Source organism: Myotis yumanensis, unplaced genomic scaffold (assembly GCF_028538775.1).
Source record: "Myotis yumanensis isolate MYYU_CA2020_CCGP unplaced genomic scaffold, mMyoYum1.0.hap1 SCAF_15, whole genome shotgun sequence".
Classification (NCBI taxonomy): Eukaryota; Metazoa; Chordata; class Mammalia; order Chiroptera; family Vespertilionidae; genus Myotis; species Myotis yumanensis.
Window position 1 is genome coordinate 52724891 of NW_027223766.1, and position 19653 is coordinate 52744543.

The following is a 19653-nucleotide window of genomic DNA, read 5'->3' on the forward strand; positions in this document are numbered from 1 at the left end:
TCACCGTTTACAAAGTCAGAGCTGAAGGAGCGTCAAAGGCAGGAGGCGATGGATGACTGACGTGGGACGGCGCCGGCTTCCCGCCCAATGGGAACGACACCGAGGCCCAGGCTTTGAAGGCACGAGGCTGAGATGGGGTCTCCCAGGGCCTGCCCCTCCCATGAGGGTGTTCCCACAACCTCCAGAGACCCAGGAGCCTCGGGTCCCCCACATGGGCAAGCAGCGCACCCAGGTCTGCGGTGTGGGCTCTCCATGGAGTCCGATCGCAGTGGGAAGGACCTTGAAGATTCACAAGGAGCTGGGGTCCCAAGGGAAGAGTCAGTGACAGGTGTTTCAGCTCTAGCTCTGCATCGCTCAGCTCCAAGGGGCGGGGCACAGGGCTGATGCACCCCTACATCCCTAGCCCACCACCCAGGGCACCCCCGGATCTCACATGTCTAATACTCTCACATCCCCAGGTAGAGAGAAAGTGTTAACAGAAGCACCAGTGGTCTTTGTTCTCTCGCTGTCAACCACTTGCAGGAACGCACTCGGCTGAGGGGATGGGAGGGAGGATGGGGGGCGTTCTCTGATTCTGGAGACCCGGGCACAAAAGGCTGATGGGCAGATCCGAGCTGTCAGTCCCCATGACCGATCGAGCAGGGGCTGCCGTGCAGGGTCCCCGAAACACCTGTTGGGTCCCGGCTGAAAACAAGACTCACCCAGCAGCCAGCCCCCCTGCGGGCACCCCGCGCATCTCGAGTGGACAGGCGATCGCCCTGAGAAAGACCGAAGGACACTCAGCTCGCTCAGGCGTGAAGCAGCCACGGAACAGGCCAGGCACCGAGACTCGGACGCACCGGAGCCTCTGGTCCGAGGTCAGGGCGTCCTCCACACCTCACAACACCGCCGCCTGTCCCTTCAGACTCTGCGATCGCTCGCCCTGAGGGCTCGAGAGCACCAGGGACCCCGAGGAAAGACCAAGGAGGCAGAGGCGCCTGGCCCACGGCCGTGAGGGCACTCAGTCCTGACCGCCGCCCACAGCGGGCTTCCTGCGACGACCCAGGGCGTCGGAGGTTCCACTTCACGGCACCGCGGGCGCCTTCCTTCCAAACACGGGCCTGGGACTCGAACAGAACAACCCGCTCAACCTCAGGTCGGTTTACAGTAGGGAGAGGTGGGAACGCCAGGCTCAGGGTCAAAGGTCAGTCGGCGTGCCTGCACTGCTCACGCCACGCGGCCACTTTAATTGTGGGATTGACGGGAAGCGGGGTCCAAGCCCTTGGTGAGGTCACAGAGGCGGTGAGGAGGAGGAGGGAGCAGCGGGAGCCTTTCCAGCCACCGGGGGGTAAAGCAGGACGTGCGTCCTTCCTCGGAGCGGGCCAGCCCCGCCACGCGGACACGTGGCCACTCGGCCAGCACTGAACAGAGTGCTCACACTCAGTTACTCGGGAGACGTTTGGCTATTTTCAGTGTGGACAGCGAGGCTAGGAGCAAACATGAACCTTCAGAGAATCAGAGGTAGCCTTTATCTGCATTTGCTTTTTTTAAAACGAAAAGGTATTTAGAAACCACCTTCTGTAGTGAGCTGGCTACGCCAATACATTCACTGGGGACAGACACATGGCAAAACGTACCCAGAAAGCACGAGGCGAGGGCCCCACGACGGCATCACGCACCAGGTGACTGGCTGGGCGGACAGCTCCCGGGCGGCCTGACCACACACAGAATCACACCCGGGAGGGCGTGCGAGCAAACACGACTCCCCTGGCAGACACCGCAGGCCGGCAGGACAGCGTGGGGTCTCGGCCTCCACAGCTATGACGGTTTTGACACAACAGTGACCTTGTGGCTTCACAGGACGGCCGACCAGAGAGAAGCCCGGAGGCGTCACTCTCGCCGGACACGGGCCACCCAGACGCCTGCTCTCTACTCGGCCAAGTGCTCCCGGGGTCACGGCAAACAACCAGGAACCCAACAAGCCACAGAAGCACCCACGGACGTGCAAGGAACCCTCTTAGACGATGCCTGCGGACCTCCGTGAGCACACGCCCCTTCCCCAGGCCGCAGGCTCCTCGGGAACGAGGCAAGGACGACGCTGCCCTTCACGCACGGCCAAGGCACCGGCGAAGGAGGAGCCGCCACTCTCACCCAGAACCCGGCACCGGGCGGTCACAGGGCCAAGCACGGCTCCTACTTACAGTCAGTCAGACAAGAACGGCGATGCGGGTCGGACATAATTACAAAAGGAGGTTGTCAAAATCAGTGCAATTATTTTGAGTTGAAATTTTCCTTACAAAAAAGAGTGTGTGAGACGAGAACAGCCCCGTGGCCAGGCTGCAGAGCCCGAGAGGACAGCGTGGGGGAAGGGCTAAAATATAAATAAGAGAGTTGCATTCTGAAAGTGAGGCGTACAAACACCAAGGACGTTTCTCTACTGCACATTCCTTTTCTCGCGAGTGTGAGGAGAGATGAGTCCGAGAGAGGTCACAGGGAGTGCTATGGCTTGTCCGGGCCACTGGGATTGTCCACGGTTGGGGTCATGCCAACTTCTAAAGTTCCTCCGAATGGAACCGCCTTAGTGTGTAGGGAAATGCCCGTGAAAATCCTTTAACTGTCCATCCACTCAAAGTCCCGCCCAGGACCCCAGATCTTAACAGCCCCCCAGAACAAGCCCAGCACCTCCAGGACTCAGGGCGGACAAGCCGTCCTGGCCCCAGAGGCCCTTGGGGACATTGAGTCCCCGCAGGGCGCTTGGCTGGTCCGCCCTTCACATATTGTATCAAATATATAATTTGAGTGAAAAACTGCCTTGCAAAAAGAAAATTTAAATCTCCCCGCAGATCAGTGTAACATTACATTGCTGCATATATAAGAAAAACAATTCATCCAGAAAACTTACATTTGTGGCTTTCAAAAATAAATCAGCCGGCAAAGCTGCAGGTAAACTTTAGGCGACTCGTACAAGCTGGGAAAATGACTTCTAGCTTACAAATCAGGTGCCACGTGCACCAGGACACCCACACGGGCCAAACCAAACCAGAGCAGAAAGGCAAAAGTAACAGCAACATCGGCACTGAGCAACAGTAAACACAACATACAACACGCATCAGCGCCGCCGCCGCCCCCCGCCCCCCGCCCCTGCTGCAGGAACGGAGCGGGCACCCGCTCCTAGCCGCATGCGGAACCGGGCCAACAGCTCCCTCCCGGGGCCGCGGACAGGGCTCCGTTGTGGATCCAGGGCGCACACATTCACTCTGGGGAGCGTGAGGGCAACCCCAAGAAGCAACTCGATCTGGGACAAGAAAATCGGGGCCCTTCTGTGCCGCAGCCAGTGAGTCAGTGTCTGCGTGAGGGCCCCTCAGACAGAAAACCTGGCCCAAACGGAGACAGAGCCGCCCCTTCTAAAAGCAGAGGCTCGCCCAGCCTCACCGAATCACCGAGCCCGGCCCCCTGTGCGCGCGGCACAAAGGTCTCTTCTGCAAAATGGCGACTCTGATGGCTCTGGGGGGAGTTGGGGCGGGGCTTGTCCAACGGGACAGACAGAAGTGAGGAAATGGGGCTGCGCTGATTTTCCTCAGAGAATATTTTCAAGCAGCTACGAAGGGTCCCAACAGAAGCATCTAACTGGAGAGCTCTTTTAAAGAGACGAGATAAATGCCCGTTTTTCTTTGATACGAATCCCGATTTCTACACCATCATTTCATTTCACATTCAGTTTGCTTCAAGCAAGGCACACCTTACTAACAGTGGGGTGGGGCGCAGACAGCCTGAGCCTGAGGTGGCCCCGGGCGGGGGCGAGCAGTCAGGACGGCCGGGCGGCTGCTGATGCCTTTAGCAGTGTAACATTTAGCAGTGCTCCATTCATCAGTGGAGCGTTTTATGAAACAAGCACAGGCTACAGAAAGGAAAGTGCTGTGGTCACTGAAAAGCAAATGTTGCCTCGAAATAATTTGTAAAGAATTTGGGTGTAATTTTCTGCCAGGTTTTAGCTTAGAGCTTCATGGCCAGGGGCCCCCTCCACAGGCTCTAGACGGGGTCCCAGACGTCAGGCAGCCCCGGGCCCGGAGGCCGCAGCGAGGCCGGGAGCCTGCACTTCCTCCGAGCACCACGCGGCCCGGACCGCGATCCTGCCGCACATGTGACAAACACGCCTTTGAAGCAAACAGGGTTCGATGATCCTAAAAGTGGCTGGAAGCGGACCTAACTTGAGAGCGGGTGAGTGAAGGTCCCTCCTGGGCGGGAAGCCCTGGGAGGCGCCAGGAGCGGGCGGTGTCCGGAGCGGGAGAAAGTGCCACTTGCCAACAGGACAGGGAGCTGCGACGTTTCTCAGAGCAAAGGCTTCTGTCGTTGAAACAGACGAGATACAGCAAGAAGAGACGTATGCCACCGATGAGACACCACATGCACACACGTACACGCACGCACCACTCAGCGTAGATGGCTGCACAAATCATGTCCACCCTTGTCACCGCCGCCAAAATCCGGGCCGAGTGTCCACGACAGCCCCTCGCACTCCCTGCCCCCGGCCCTCGGAGCACAGACAGGAGACAGTGGGCGCCCACTCCAGCGGAGGCAGCCCCGTCGGGATCCCCGCCACCACGGCACCAGAGGTAAGTGTCAGCAGGGACAGGAAACAGCACGAAGCAGCACGGGAAGGCTGTCTCCTTCCTCGAGTCTCTACAATGGACGTGGACCGGACCCTCGATGGAGCTGCTGCCGGGACGAGCCCACGTGGCACAGAGCCGTCGGCCGTCACCTTCCAGCTGTCGTGGCCTCCCTCTTAGTGCAATGGTTTCTGGGGTGGCACCCCCACGCCGGGGCCCAGAAGGCAGATCCCTGCGGCAGGGTCTGGCCCTCACGCTGGCGGCCCTCAGCTGCCCTCCGGGGACAAGGCGCCCGGCAGAGCCCCGCCGACGGCTTTCTGTGGGTCTCCGCACACAGATCCTATGACACCCAGCACACGGACGTGCCTCCCAGGGGCGGAAAGGTCCGTACATTCCACTTGTGCTTCATCGGCTGGGCCACACCCGGCGAGGAGGCAGGGCGGGCTCGAGTGAATGCTGTGAGCGCACCGGCCCGAAGGTACAGGCGACAGTCTACACGGGGCGGTCGCTGTCAGTGAGTCCGCCGTGCACTCTGCGCCGAAGCTGAGACCCACGGGGCGGCCTCCCGGCCCCGACACCAAGCACAAGAAGTCCCTGTGCCAGGAACTGAGACAGCGCCGAGCGCTCACATTAATACTGCAACCAGATATATATATTCTCTACATTAAAGACATACAGTGAAAGGATTGTACTGTATCATCACCACAGACCCGTATTCTTTAGAAACTTTGGAAAATAAATGTCACAGTCCTAGAGGACCAATCTCACCATTAGACTGTCGGCATACCATCTTTTTTCTTCTTTTTTTTTTTTGTTTTTTTTAAATAAATTTTTATTAAAATGGCACTTGGCTGCCAATCTCTCTGGACCTAGAAATGTCGAGTGGGCGTGGTCTCTGGTGTCCCAGCCCCTTTCCCCGCGGGTGGGGCACCCACCGCGGGTCCCTAAGAGCTTGCGGAGCCACGTCAGGGCACACGAGTGTCGCGTGGGACACGCGTGAGTGACAACGTCAGAATGGTCAAGGCTTTAAAACCACAATAGTGTTTGCGTTGCTTTCACCCTCAGAGAACGCTCACAGCTAGTTTGAGCCCATCAATTCCATACAGAATCACGTGTTAAAAACAAGTTAATCGAATGACCAAATAAATTAAAAATGTTTTAAAGCCCTGAGTTCATAGACTGCTTTTAGGAGATGTTTTTAGGAAATACGGGACTATTTAATAAGCAGCGGATAGATTTTGGCAAACCATCTCTCCTGCGACAGTGGGGTCTCATACAGGTCTGCAGCTCAGAACGAGTGTGAAGTCCGGACGGAAGGCATTCTGGGAAAGGAGCCTCGGCTGAGTCCACGACGCGTGGTGTCCAGTGCTGGCTGCCACGGGGCTGGCGTCGGTTGGTCTGAGTGTCGCTGGTCTCGTGTGAATCCGACTCCGCACACAATCGTAAACACAACATGTCAAGCAAAGTACATGGTGCGCAGCGTATCCTGGTGGACCTGGACCGCCTTGGCCAGCGCCTGGTGGTCCCGCCCGTTACTCTGCCCGGAGGTATGGCTTCCTTCAGCACTGGGGACAGGGACAGAGGCAGCCTGGTCAGCTCGGCCGGGCCACGCCCCGCGCCCGGCCAGGACCACGCCCCCGCGCCCGGACGGGGCCACGCCCCCGCGCCCGGACGGGGCCACGCCCCGCGCCCCGCCGGGGCCACGCCCCATGCCAGGCCGGGGCCACGCCCCCGCGCCCGCGCCCAGACAGCTGCTAACAGCTGGGCTCGGGGCATCCGGGCCTCTGTTGGCTCCGGAAAAGCAGCTGGCACAGCCTGTCTGGGAAGCGACCCCTGCTGAGGCTGTGGCCAGGAGAGGCTGCCACTCACCTGTCATGTTCTTTATCCACCAGGTGGTACCTGGCCCGGAAGGCCACCAGGTGAGCGTAGTATGCCGGCGCTGGGATGGACACCGAGCGCGTGCAGCGCACGTAGGTGTGACACAGCTGGTAGGTGAGGATCTGCAGCTCGTCGGAAGAGAAACGATTGTCATCCCAAAGCACGTGGTAGTGGGAGGGCCTGCTTGTTCCCTGAAAGCAGACGGGGGGGGGGGGGGGGGGGGGCGGGTCAGAGACGCAGCGCTCACCGCGAGGGCACCGCCAACAGGCTGTGCCCAGCCGCTCACCGCTCGCACGCTCCTCACCAAGGACACAGTGTTTAGCGAGACAGCGACGTTATTACACATCATTGTAAAAGGCACCAGGAGATGTATTTCACAGGCGTGTAAACACAGACCGCACACACTTATTCACATACAAAAAACCATAGGAAAGATATAAAACACTAGAGAAATGTTTGTTCTGGGGCTGCACCACCGTAAAGTTCGGGTTTCTACAATGTCTTATCTACAGGCAAGAAGACCATCTTTTAAAACTCACTTTAAAAAGGGAGTTGGCACACGCGTGTTACTTACGCAGTTTGTGAAGCTGGAAATCTTTTGAAACTGAAGGGAGTGGGAGCTGGCAGCCTCGCCCCCCAACACGGGGCACAGAAGGCGCCGGCGTGGGCACCCTCACAGCTGCCACACTGCTCAGCCGGCCCACCCGCCCGCCTCCCGCAAAGTCCCGCCTGCCTCCTCCGGTCCAGCCACGGCTGCCCGCTCACCCCTGTGCTCGGCACAGTGCCAGATGTCACGTCCCCGCCCCACCCCCACTTTGCCATTTCGCTGGTGGCTGTCAAAGGGGTGGGGGGCGGGGTGTTCTGTGTAAGGGGGCCTGCCCCTCGAGGCCCATGTGTCCCAGCCCTAAGTGTCTCAGCAGAGGACAGGCGCCCCCGCCCCTCCGTGTTCGCACGTGGGCCCATGTGGAAGGGCGCCTGCTGGAGGCCGTGAGTGGGAGAGGGGCTGCCCAGGGCCCCGCAGGGAGGCCACTGTCTCCAAGGCTCAGCCTCTCTTTTTCCTCTTAGCAACTGAACATGGAAGAGCCGTTTTGGGCCTTGGGTGCACCAGGCCGACAGGCCACACCTCGGCGTCGGGCAGTAACAGTCCAACTACCAAGTTCACAGTGAAGTCCCAAATTTTAGGTTCCCGTTCTCTGGGGAGGGTTACTCAAGTCCTACACAGACTCAGACCGAGCCCGTGTGCTGGGCTCTGAGGCAGGCAGCACCCAGGCTGGACTCCCGGTGCTCAGCTGGCAATGGGCTGCCGGCACTGCACCCGCTGGCAGCCCTCCCTCAGGACCACCCTCTTCCCCGAGAGACGGGCGAGCCAGAGACACTTCCCCAGGTGCCCAGCAAACACACGTGGACCCCACCACGGGGTGTGAGCTCACCGAGGCGGCCCCTCGTCCCTCACCGCCCTTCCCACAACTCCGGAGCCCTCCTCGTCACCTGGTGCGAGGCCGACCTTCACCAGGTGGTCTTGTCACCTGAGCTCTCACCCCGCTTGCTAAGCACCAGGCCCAGGGACACCCTGCCCCCACCCATGCGCCGGCACCTGGCACTCACCGCTCCTGCCTGGACCTTATCTCATCTGAAATGCACCCCAGCTTCCCAGTGGGTCCCTTGTCCCCAATGCCCTGTGGTCCCGAGCCCCTGACCACGGCTGGGGCCCCTGCTAAGTGCTCCCCACCGAGTCCCACCCCGAGGGTCACACCTGCATGTGTTTGCTGAGTGTGACCTGACGTCACAGACACTGAGAGGCCCAAAGGGGAGCCTTTGCCTCACCTGGATGCCAGCGTGACTGCACAGGTAGAAGTCGAACTCGGTCGGGTGGGTGATCTTCGTGTCCACGGTGGTGCCTGCTGGAATGTTTCCGCTCTTCCCGACCTTCAGCAACACAGGAGTGTCAGCCGTGCCCGGAGGGGGACGTGGGGGCAGCCGAGGAAGCCCAGCAAGCCCTGCCCCCCGCCCTGAGGCTGGGCCCCCCTCCACGGGCCCTGTTCAGCTCTTTAAATTGACGGACACATTCGCTCAGCACTTTTCGGACCGGCCACAGCCATGGCTGCTCACTAGCGGTTCTCTTTCAGAGCCGCCTCCCGGCCCTTTATCAGCTAAAGCACGTCTCCGCCGGACCCGTGGGACTCACAGGGCCACGTGCTCACCAAACGGAGGACAGCGCGTCTCTAATGCCCCAGGCCCGGACCCCACACAGCCCTCCGAGGGCAGCGGCTCCCAGAACCTGGCAGGCCCCGCGGCGAGGACGCACCCGCTCGTTCTTGTCCGTGCAGAAGAGCCGCGTGTGGTGCCGCTTCTGCACAACGATGAACGTGATGCCCGGCTGGTAGTCCTTCTCCAGCTTGATGCAGGCCTCGCGGATGGCCAGCAGCTCGTGGTGCAGGACCTGCGGGGACAGAGGGCGTCAGGCCAGTGTGTCCTCAGGGTCTGCTGCCGGGAACAAGTCGCTTAGGAACATGCAGCACGTGACACGTAGCTGCAGCCAGGGCTCCAAGTCCCGCCGGCGTGTTAATGGCTGCGTGCTCTGCCTTTCGGGACCTACGCCTCCGTTTGTATAACGGGGAGACTGACACCCAGGCCTCAGGGGCCAGTGGTTTCAATGAGAAGATGGCAAAGCGCTCAGCACGGAGTGTGCGAAATGCTGGTAAAGGCCGCAGTGGCATGAGGCGCGGCGGGGGACACAGCACAGCCCTCGCCACATCTGTGTGGAGAAGAGCGGAGGGCCTAGTAGAAAAGACACTGGCTTAGGCGTCGGAGGCAAGTCCAAGTCCTCATCTGACACGAGCAGCTGTGTGGCTGGGGGAAGCCAGGCACCCTCTCTGATCCCGGTTTTCACTCTTCAGATGGGACCACCGACCTTGCAAGCTTGCTGTGCAGACTAAAGTGACGTGCAAAGCGTGTGCCCGGGAGCCCCGGAGTTAGGGCACAGGACGGCGAGGCCCCGTCTCGTTCCCTCCGTCTGTCATCAGAGAAGACGGGGGACGTCCCCACACACCCCTGAGGCTTCAGTGACCGTCCCCACTAAACACTGTTCTGCTGCCCTGACTATGCCTCCAACCCTACAGGAGACGAGGGCGGAACTAGACAACGAAGGCTGGAGCTCAGAGGAGCACCCTTCCAGCCGGAGGGAGGCGGCCCGGAGTTCTGCGCAGGCGGTGCCACGGGCCCGCCGGCCTCGGCACCCAACAGGCGAGGGAGCGTCCAGCCCATCCCCCTCGCCCCGCCCTGCACCCAGCAGCTCACCCAGGCACCAGGGCGGCCCTCAGGCTCCTCCCGCCCGCACCCCGCCTCTGCCCCCGAGAGCATCGCCCAGTGACGCGTGTGTTGGGGACGTGGCGGGAGCAGAGGGGCAGTCACCCGGCCAGGGGCACACGCAGGGACACCCTCCGAGACCCGGGCGGGACCGACTCCTGTGCCCAGGGCCCCGACCTGGAGGCGCCGCGGCTGCTGTTCCGGCTCTCCGCCCTCCTGCGGTGCTCCCTGCGCCCGTGACGCACCCCGCCTTCCAGACCGCCCTCCCTCCACGTCCCCCAAGATGCTGCCCCTCCCTCCACATCCAAACAGCGGCCGGCCGGGCCTGCTGACTGCGTTCTAAGGGCTCCCAGCCATCCGCCCCGCCCGGTGTGCTTCTCCATCACGGCACTCACTGCCTGCCTGCGCACTGCAGCACGATGGGGTGCCCACCCCACAAAGCCTCCCCCACACCCTGCCTCCGCCCGCACAGCTCTCCAGCCCCAAGCCCACCCCTCGCTCCTCCCGCCCCGTCTGTCCTGCCTCAGCGTCGCCGCCCGTGCCCACCGTCCCCGTGACCTGACAAGCACAGGCACAGGGGGCGGTAGGACAGGCTGTAGATTGCACCCCCTTCTGTGCAGAGACCCCGAGAAGCCGCTCGGCCGGACAGACAGGCAGACCCCAGACACGCTGAGCACAGAGCGCGGAGGGCCCACCTGCTGGAACTGCCCCTCGGACACGCCGTCCCGATAGAAGATGATGCGCGTGGGCTTGAAGCGCGTGGACTTGTAGAACTGGATGAGCAGCTCGCGCACCATGGCCGCCAGGTCCTGGATGATCTCCTGGCGGTGCTGCTGCACCCGCACGGTGGCGCAGTAGCGGTTGGGGTGGGCGTCCATGCTGCCCACGACCTGCGGGCAGGAGGCGGCGCGTCAGGAGCAGTGCTGCCACTTCTCTCGGGCCTGGGCTCCCCGTGTGGAGGGAAGCTGGCATTGGCCCCGTGCCTGGCACGGAGCCGGGACTGGACCCACGAGCTGCCCTGGGCAGAGGGAAACCCAACAGGTGGCTCCGGACAAACGACGAGCACACACGGCCACACGGCCCTCTGGCAGCCCCACCGGGGCCGACGCTCCTACCCCCGACAGAGGCCGGGCTCAGCCCGCGGAAGGGGCAGCGGCCGGGTGTCAGCAGGGTCACGTGAACCGAGGCCGCCACACCGCCTCCCGGGCAACCTCAGGGTTAGGAGGAGTGGGAGGACTTCGGTTCCAGCCGCGCACGCGCTTAAAAACAGGGCCGTCAAGCCTCGGTCTGCCGGAGTGCGGCGAGGCCGCCAGGAGCAGCGCCCCCCTTGGTGGGACAGACAGGGCTGGTTGGGGGGCTGTTGGTGCTAACACGCCGCTCTCCCTGCTCCGCAGTCGTACTGACCCGCCGGCAGCGCCTCCCAGTGCCTTTCCCACAGGACCCGGGACCCAGCTGCCATGTGTCAGCCTCCTGCTCTCAGGAAGAGCTCTGGCCGTCTGGCCGCAATGGGACCGTGTCCCCCCACCCCCCGACCCCCCTCCCCCCGCCGGGCCGGCGGACAGCGCAGCACTCACGGCAGCGATGGAAGGCTTCTTCCCGTCCCCCGCGGGGGGGTGCGTGACATCAGCCCCCAGGAAGATGACCGGCTGCTGGAACACGGGCGGCCTGCGGAGAGAGAGCTTGAGGCCGAGGCCGGGCACCGCCCACTCCGCGCGGGCACCCGCTCCTGGGTGGCCAGGGCACTGGGCGAGGTTCTCTTAGCGACACACTCAGAAAGCCTCACAGCACGTGGCAAGGCCACGTGAGCTTCGGAAGAACCATGGGGAGAGGTGTGGTGGGCCGGCCGCTGAGGCTGGACGGGGCGGGGGGGGGGGGGGGGGAGGTTCCATCTCTGCACACACAGAACGTTTCCCAAATAATCCTTCCTGGCCCCCCAGGAGGACAGGGTGCTTCCCACCCAGGCAGAGGGAGCAACGGGAGTCGCCTCAGAGGGGCCCCGACAGCACTCACATGGAGCCCCCCAAGCATTGAGGACCCCCCGCCTGAGTGGAGTGAGGGAACGGGGGGGGGGGGGGGGGGATGTGCCCCGTCAGCGCCCACAAACGTAGGCAAGTCCCCCATCCGTGCCCAGCGCGGTCTAACCACCGGCAGCCTGGCTCCCCAGGACATGGGAAGCTGCTTGCTACCCCTTCCCGAGCGTGGGACGCGGCCACTGGACACAGTCCTCCCCACATCTGTACAGGGGGCTGGCGGGCACCCCGCCCACCGCCCCGCCCACTGCCCCGCCTCACAGCCCGACCTGAGCTTCTGGGGTTAGAAGGCCTCCTACCAACCCCTCCCCTAACGCCGAGCGCCACCGCTGGGGAGGCTGTGAGCAGCAGCTGGAGGAGCGTAGGCCTCGGCCCCGCCCGCCTGCACCCACACCCTGCTGCTCCCACCCTCAGTTCTGGATCATTCCCAACAGCATCCACTGCAGCCGTGACTCAAACCTGCCGCTGGGCTCCACGCTCCTCCCACGGCTCCCTCCCCGCCTCGCTCGCTCGCCTGGAGCACCTGCGGCAAAGCTTCCCCATATTGCCACGGCAACCAGACTCCTCTTTGCAAGGTCACCAACTACCTGCCTGACCTGCACGCCACCCGTCCAGCCTCAGGACAAACCACTTTGGGGTCCTTGGAGGACCCTCCCCTCCCTTCTCAGGCTCCACTGCCAGCTCCTGACCCCCATGACCTTTAGCCCCAGACCCCCACATCCCTCCTGTCTGCACCCTCCGCCAGGGGGGCGTTAAGTCCCACCTCCACACCAGGAGCCCTGACACCAGACCTCACCCTCCACCCACCGTCTCCCCTCGAGGAGGACAGAGGCCGACACCCACACACACCCCCAGGGGGCCCTCCAGGCTTCCTCACCACCAACGCTGCCTTCTCTCTCCACCCGCCCGGGACCTTGGACTCATCCCGGAATCTCCTCTCCTCTCAGCCAAACCCAACAGGTCTCTGAGTGCCCCCTCCCCACCCCAGCCCCTCCTCCGGGGATGAGGCAGGAGCTCGGGGCCCTGCGGTTCCAGGAGCCGACTGTGCTTTGGGAACAAGGTCAGACAGACCCCATTCACTCTCGGACCTCCAACTGCAGCATCCTGCCCAAGGGCGCCCCCTCCGTCCCCTCCTGCGGGCGCAGCCCTGCCTGTCTGTCAGAAGGCTCTGCTCCCAGGCGCCCAGAGCTGCGCCCTCCGTGCTGGCCTCGCCCTCCTGAGCCGTCTCTGTCCCTGTGCTCACTGCTGTGGCCCAGCCCTGGCACACAGCAGCCACTCAACACACACAGACCTGCCACCTGAGCTCGCCACCTGCACTCACGGGCCCTCCTTCAGTCCACGCACTGAGCCAGTTATGGACCCTGGTCGCAGAGCCAGGGCCCAAGGTCACGCCCGCCAGATGCTAAACTCTGATTCTTCCCACTTGACCGCGCCCGCCCCCAGCAGCTGCAGCATCTGTCAGCGACAGTGACACGCGCCCCGCCCGGGCCTCACCTGCCCTGCGGCAGCAGGATGTTGTTCACGCCCCCCAGCTTGACGTTGATCTTCAGGCAGAGGTTGGACAGCGTCTGCGGCGTGGTCCGCTGCACGTTCTTCATCTGCACGCACTGGGTGGCCATCCCCAGCACCGTGTCCCCCACACGCTTCACCTCGGCTGTGACAGAGGGGGGCGCTCAGGCCGCTCTCCTGGTACCTCCCCGAGCTCTCGCCCCGCCCGCCCACCCTGTCCACCCCGCGCCGCCTGCCGCGTGTCTGGGAGACGGGGCCAGGCAGGCGCAGGGAGATCAGAGCCCCTGGGTTCAGGTTCTGGCTCCAGCACTGCCCGCCCTCACTCCTCGGACAGGAGGGATGGGCAGAGCCCGCTGGAAGCCAGGGGCTGGCACTCCTGGGGCGGAACGCCATCTTCCCCCACAGCGCCCAGGACTCGAGGCGTTAATAACAATAAATGCCCCGAAGCCTGTGCATCCTCGGCTAACACCAGGCTGAGCTCACAGAGTGAGCCGGGCCCACCCCCACCACCGCCCGGCTCCCCGGGAAGCAGCCGCTGCTCCCGCCCACCGCCCGCCTACCGTAGACGGGGGTCTTGCCCGGCAGGATGACCACCACCAGCTGCAGGCCCGTGTATGTGTTCTTCAGGTGCCGGAACATGGGCTCCACGCTGTCGGCGCCCTGGGCGTACTTGCAGAAGCACGGCTGGCCCTGGATCGGCATCCCCGCGTCCCTGGAGATCTTTCTGAGCTGCTCCGTGAAGGACCTGGAGGAGAGGGCGTGTCAGGCCAGGAGCCCCCGCGAGCTGGAGTCCAGACCCAACCCAACCCGTGCCCGGGGGGCGGGGTCGGAGCCGCCGCCCTGGACAGAGCTGGGCCGCGCGTTCACGCGTGGAAAAGGGTGCAGTGCTAGGCACCCACAGGCCGCTGAGGAGTCACCCCAGCTATTCTGCTCCAATAAACCGGAAGACTCCCAACAGGCCCCACACTGGCCCCCACCCCGGCCGTGGCCCCTGTGCAGAGGGAAGAGGTGCTGTGCTCACAGCCCCGCTTCCGGGAGACACACCCGCCCGCTCAGGCCGTCAATGCCAACCGCTGTGGGAGGGACCGTTGCCCTCGTGTGCACAGCTCGGAGACGTGGATGACATAATCGTGGAAAAAGCAGGACAGTGAAGCTAGAGTAACACCTGCAGCTGCCGGCAGCAGGCCGAGGCTCCGCGGCAGGCACACACGCCAGCCTCTATTTTAAGCTCTGGAGCAAAAATAACGTCGCCTTCTACAGAGAGGCTGAGGACACAGATCCAGCCCGGCCGGCCGATGTCGACAAAGAAACACGTTCACGCCTGCATTTAGCGTCCACGTGCATTGACCGCGGGGCACTCGGCTCCAGGCAAAGCGGAAGGAAGGGGCCAAGGACAGACCCCGGGGACGGCCCGGCCCAGACGTGGGCCCCAGCTCGACTCTGAGGCTCTCGGGCGGCCAGCTGGCCCTGGGCGTGGGGGCCGACCGCAGCCTCCCCCACAGCCCCTCCCCCACGGCAGCTCCCTCTGCAGAAATGTTCTTGGCTACACTCCCCGGCCTTGGTCTTGTCGTTCCCGCTGCCACCCGAGGGAGGAGGAGGCTCCGCCGTGCGGGACGCTGCGGCTCACCGCGCTGCTTTCAAAGGCTGTGCAGCTGGCTGGCCCCGCGTTGCCCAGCTCCCTGGAGGGGCGATCCCTGGCTGGGCTGTCGGGCACACTCCCTGCCCAGGACAGCTGCCCAGACGACTTCCATTCCGCCCCTTCCAGGGAATAAGGCCGCCTCTGACCATCCCGGCCTCCTTCTGGCTCATTTTCTCCGTCTCCCTCCGCACGGATTGTGTAGCTAACGTTCACTGAGTCCGCTTCTCTCTCTCACTCTCGCCTTTTTTTTTTTTTAATATATTTTATTGATTTTTTTACAGAGAGGAAGGGAGAGGGATAGCTAGAAACATCGATCAGCTGCCTCCTGCACACCCCCCACTGGGGATGTGCCTGCAACTACACCTTGACCGGAATCGAACCTGGGACCCTTCAGTCCGTAGGCCGACGCTCTATCCAGTGAGCCAAACCGGTTAGGGCTCTCACCTCCTTTTTACACTCACTCCCGTTTGCTGTTCTCTCGTCTCATCTGTGCTGCCTTTCCCTCTGCTCGGACGACGGCTCCGAGCCGCAGTGGGGAGGGGCCCGCACCGCACCGCCTGTCCCTGCGAGGCCTGTCCCTGCCCAGCCTGTCCCTGCGAGGCCTGTCCCTGCCCAGCCTGTCCCTGCGAGGCCTGTCCCTGCGAGGCCTGTCCCTGCGCGGCCTGTCCCTGCCCGGCCTGTCCCTGCCGGCCTGTCCCTGCCCGGCCTGTCCCTGCGAGGCCTGTCCCTGCGAGGCCTGTCCCTGCCGGCCTGTCCCTGCGAGGCCTGTCCCTGCCCGGCCTGTCCCTGCCCGGCTGTGGCTCTGAGACTGGGAGAGGCTGCCCACCCCGTCCCTCCCGCCCGAGCCTGCTCGGCCGCTGGTGCCTTACTTGAGGTGGACCTCGGTGCACTGGCGCTGGGGTGCGAAGCAGGCGATGGCCCACACTTTGATCTCAATGCCCGTATGAAACTGCTTGTTCCTCATGTCCCAGACGCCCTGCACAGGCGTGGCAATCGCTTTATTCTGCAAATGGCAAGACGGTCAGAGTGAGAACAATGGCAATGCAGTCCTCGACCCTGGGGTTTTGTCACTGTCCCCGACCAGACGGTGGCTGCTGAGGCTCAGACGGAACCTGTGTCGCCCACCGCGAGCTGCCCAGGACTGCAGGGTCCAGGCGGCTGCGGGGGGGGGGGTAGGACGGATGGATGGACACAGGGGGATGGACGATGGCTGGCTGGCTGGGTGGATGGATGGATGGGTGGGTAGATGAAGAGATGAAGAGGTGAATGGAGGATGGTGGCTGAGTAGACAGGGACACTATGTAACTCACGTCACATATACATGCAACCATCTCCAAGATTTCTATGGGCTCCAAGAGAAAATACTAAGTAAAAAATAAAGCAAGGTGCAGAAGTGCATTTAATACGCCATCTGCAGCCCGGCCGGTGTGGCTCAGTGTCGACCTATGAACCAGGAGGTCACGGTTGGATTCCCAGTCGGGGCACATGCCCAGGTTGAGGGCTCGATCCCCTCAGTGTGGGGCGTGGGGGAGGCAGCCAATCAATGGTTCTCTCTCCTCATTGATGTTTCTCCCTCTTCCTTCCTCTGAAACCAATTAAAATAAAATAGAATCATATGCCTTGTGCACAAGAAGGGTGAAAACCCTGCGGCCCACCCCTGGGCGGCTCGCAGAGGAGAAAACACCAATGGCTTCCTGGGGGCGACCGAGCTGAGAAAAAGAGACTTTTCCCTTCAATTTCCTTGCTGCCTTCTGAGCTCAAAAACATAAAAAACACCAAAGAAAAAGACCCTACAAACAAAACTACCCCCTGCGGCGGGGGACTCACTCGGAGCAAACATGCCCTCGGTGAGAAGGCAAGCAGCCGGCGGGGCTGCGTCCTCCATGCTCGCCGCTCACCGCTCACCACGGAGCCCCACCCCCCAGGCTGTGCACCGAAGGGACCAGCCACGAGGAGGGAGGGGACCCATGCATGAGCCCTGAAAGCTCGGTGGCCAGGACGCCTCTGCTTACGTGCTGATAAAAGCTGGGGTCTGGGGGCAAACCCAAAGAGACGCCCAGGTGACCGACTGCTGCGCCTGCAGCCCCCGCCCCCTGCCCCCGGCACCGGGGCAGCGGGAAGCAGCAAGGCCTGGAAAGCAGCTCGTCGCCGAGAGCGCTCGCGGCCCAGGGCAGGGCTGCCACTCTCCACAGACAACAGTCACCCTCAGGAGACAGAGGCTGACTCTGAAAAACTTCAAGAAGAGCCAAGGAAACCGGCTCCCGTGCGGCCCTCACTCACTTCTCTGCCTGGACTTGGGGCAGCACCCGATGGGGAACACCCGTGGTCGATGTGCGGGCACCCCGGGCCCCGCCCCACGCACGTACCCGGCCCCCGTAGAGGATGGAGGGCGGCTGCAGGACCCGGCCAGTCACGTCCGTCATCTCATCTTTGACCATGATTCCAAATTCCCGGACGTAGGGGTCTGTGTTGAAACTCGCACTTCTCATCTTGGAAAGCGGAGAACAGCAGAGTCAGGGGTGTCTGCTGCTCCCAGAGCCGTGTCTGTCCCCACCCGGCCGACCCCAGTACGGGACACTCACCAGCTTGCTAATCTCCTCTTGCCGATCGGGCGCCGACCTGGCTGTCGCTCTGATCATGGTTGAGGTCTGATTGTCGGTCAACTTCTTTATACATCTCTGTCCTGCCACGATGTTACAGACCTGCAGAGGCGCAGACGCAGCGTCAGCACAGGGCTGGGGGGCCCCGGGACACGGGGGGCAGGGCTGACAGCAGGACTAGACCCCGCAGGTGACAAGGCACCACCCTGTGGGCGCTGTCCCAACACCGGGCTGTGGCCTCCATCCGCACAGGGAAACAGCTGCCCGCCACGGAAGTCCATCTCCGGGCCACGCGGGTAAAGCTGAGCCACGGCCTTCGATGGGGGGTGGGGGTGGGGGGTACACAAAGACCGAGAGTGTAAACCACCGACAGAAAAGCGCCAGGACCGGGCGCCCCCGGGGGCCCTCTTCCCAGGCAGGGCATTTTCGAACAACCAGTGAGAAAGTTCATTCTCAGAGCACGTTCCACCCGGCGCCAGGGACCTGCCGGCACGAGGCGCCAGCTCTCATCGTCCACGCGAGCAGCTCCACACCCTTCTGATTCACGGGAAACGGAGGCGTGGCGAGGACCCGCAGGGGACATGGGGGGGGGGGGGGGGGCGCTTGCCTCAAGAGGAAGGTAGGTGTGTTTCTGCTCCTGCCCGACTTGTAAACATGGGAGGTGGGGGTAGCGCAGGACCAGCTTGTGCCGGTCCTTGAAGTACTGGGCCACCGTGCACTCCACCGTCTGCCCGCTCTCCTGCTGCAGCGGGAACCTAGGGGACAAAGAGGGGCCCATGGGGATGGTGCGCCCACCTGCCTGGGGCTGCGCCCCTCAGGGCGATGCTTCGGGCACACAGCCAAGGCCCCGCCCAGGGGCCAACAACACACCCGCCCCCTGGGTCACCTGGACCGTCCGAGGCCCTGCCCTGCCACGCTCCCAGCAACTGGGAAATAAAAACGCCTGTGAGGCCGCTATGCAGGGATGCCACCGGCACACGCGGCCACAGGGACGCGGGGACGCGGGGAATTGGCAAACAAATGAAGCCCAGCCCAGAGGGAACGGCCCGGCTTCCCAGCCGACCGCGCCACACACTCTGGCTCTGAAACTGGTCCATGGCCGTGTGCTCCAGGTGCCGGCCGGACCTGCACCTCCGGGTCTGCCGGGCACCCTCGCCACCGTGCGGGTGGGCCGGGGCAGAGGCGGTGCGCAGGGGGGGCCGGGGCGGGACCAGTGCCCCACACCCTCTGGGCCAGGAGACCCTGCGGAGGAGGAGGGGGGCGCACCTACTGCTTCTCCCCAGGACGGTGCCCACCCTGCAGCCTGGCAATCACTCCAGGGCCCTGGATCCGGCTGGTAAGTGAAGCCAGGGCCCCTCACAGCTAAGACGGGGCCACGCCCAGGAACTGGGGGAGGGAGAGCAGCCCGCTGCTCCCAGCATGCTCAGCCCCGAGCTCGGGACAGAGGAGCCCCTGCTCTACACGGCGGGGGGCTGGCGGGAGCCCCCAGGTTCCTTCCACTTGGAGGTTTGGGAACCCTGGGCTAATTTCAAAACCGACTGGATCCTTTCCCCGGAGCCACTGTCCCCACTGGGCCCCTGCCTGGTGGGAGGGCCACGAGCCGGGGGAGCGGTTACGTTTGGTTGCTGGCCGGCCTCCGGGTCACGTTGCAGACGCGGTACTTCCTCTTCATCTGCCCACAGTGAGTGATCTCCACCTTCAGACCTGGCGACACAGAGCAGCCCCTCAGCGTCGGGCAGCCAGGCCCGGGCTCACCCAGGGCCGCCTCCGCCCCAGCACGGCCGAGGCCACGGCCAGAGAGGGGGGCGCGCGGGCTCAGCCTGGGGCCTCGGCCACTGCGGCGGTCGGGGCCTCCTTGGCTCCTTTTAGCAGCAGCGCCGCAGGGCCCGCGGAGCAGCCTCAGCGAAGCGCAGACGCCGGGTCCCTGGGCCCTGGTCGCCGCTCCAGGAGCCCCGGGCAGAGGGGGCGCGACAGCGTGGGGCTGCGAGGTGACCCCCAGAACCAGGACACTGAGCACAGCCATGCGGTCGCTGGGCCGGACCTCGGGAGGGACGCTGGTGGGCGCCCCCGCTCCGCGCCCACAGGCATCGAGGCAAGGAGCTTCC

General features: G+C 63.5%; 1 protein-coding gene across 1 annotated transcript in view; it reads right to left on the bottom strand.

The window, feature by feature from the left end:
• Positions 1–3137: 3137 nt before the first annotated feature.
• Positions 3138–19653, bottom strand: part of AGO2 (argonaute RISC catalytic component 2) — a 43137-nt gene continuing 26621 nt past the window's right edge. Inside the window, exons 7-19 of the mRNA XM_070392433.1 lie at positions 19165–19252; positions 18156–18303; positions 17531–17650; positions 17315–17437; positions 15818–15951; positions 13870–14054; positions 13295–13454; positions 11345–11435; positions 10466–10660; positions 8770–8904; positions 8289–8390; positions 6456–6655; positions 3138–6151 (exon numbers count right to left, since the gene is read on the bottom strand). Coding sequence (XP_070248534.1) covers positions 6043–6151; positions 6456–6655; positions 8289–8390; positions 8770–8904; positions 10466–10660; positions 11345–11435; positions 13295–13454; positions 13870–14054; positions 15818–15951; positions 17315–17437; positions 17531–17650; positions 18156–18303; positions 19165–19252 — 1790 coding nt within the window. The 3' untranslated portion in view covers positions 3138–6042. The remainder of the gene's footprint in view (positions 6152–6455; positions 6656–8288; positions 8391–8769; positions 8905–10465; positions 10661–11344; positions 11436–13294; positions 13455–13869; positions 14055–15817; positions 15952–17314; positions 17438–17530; positions 17651–18155; positions 18304–19164; positions 19253–19653) is intronic.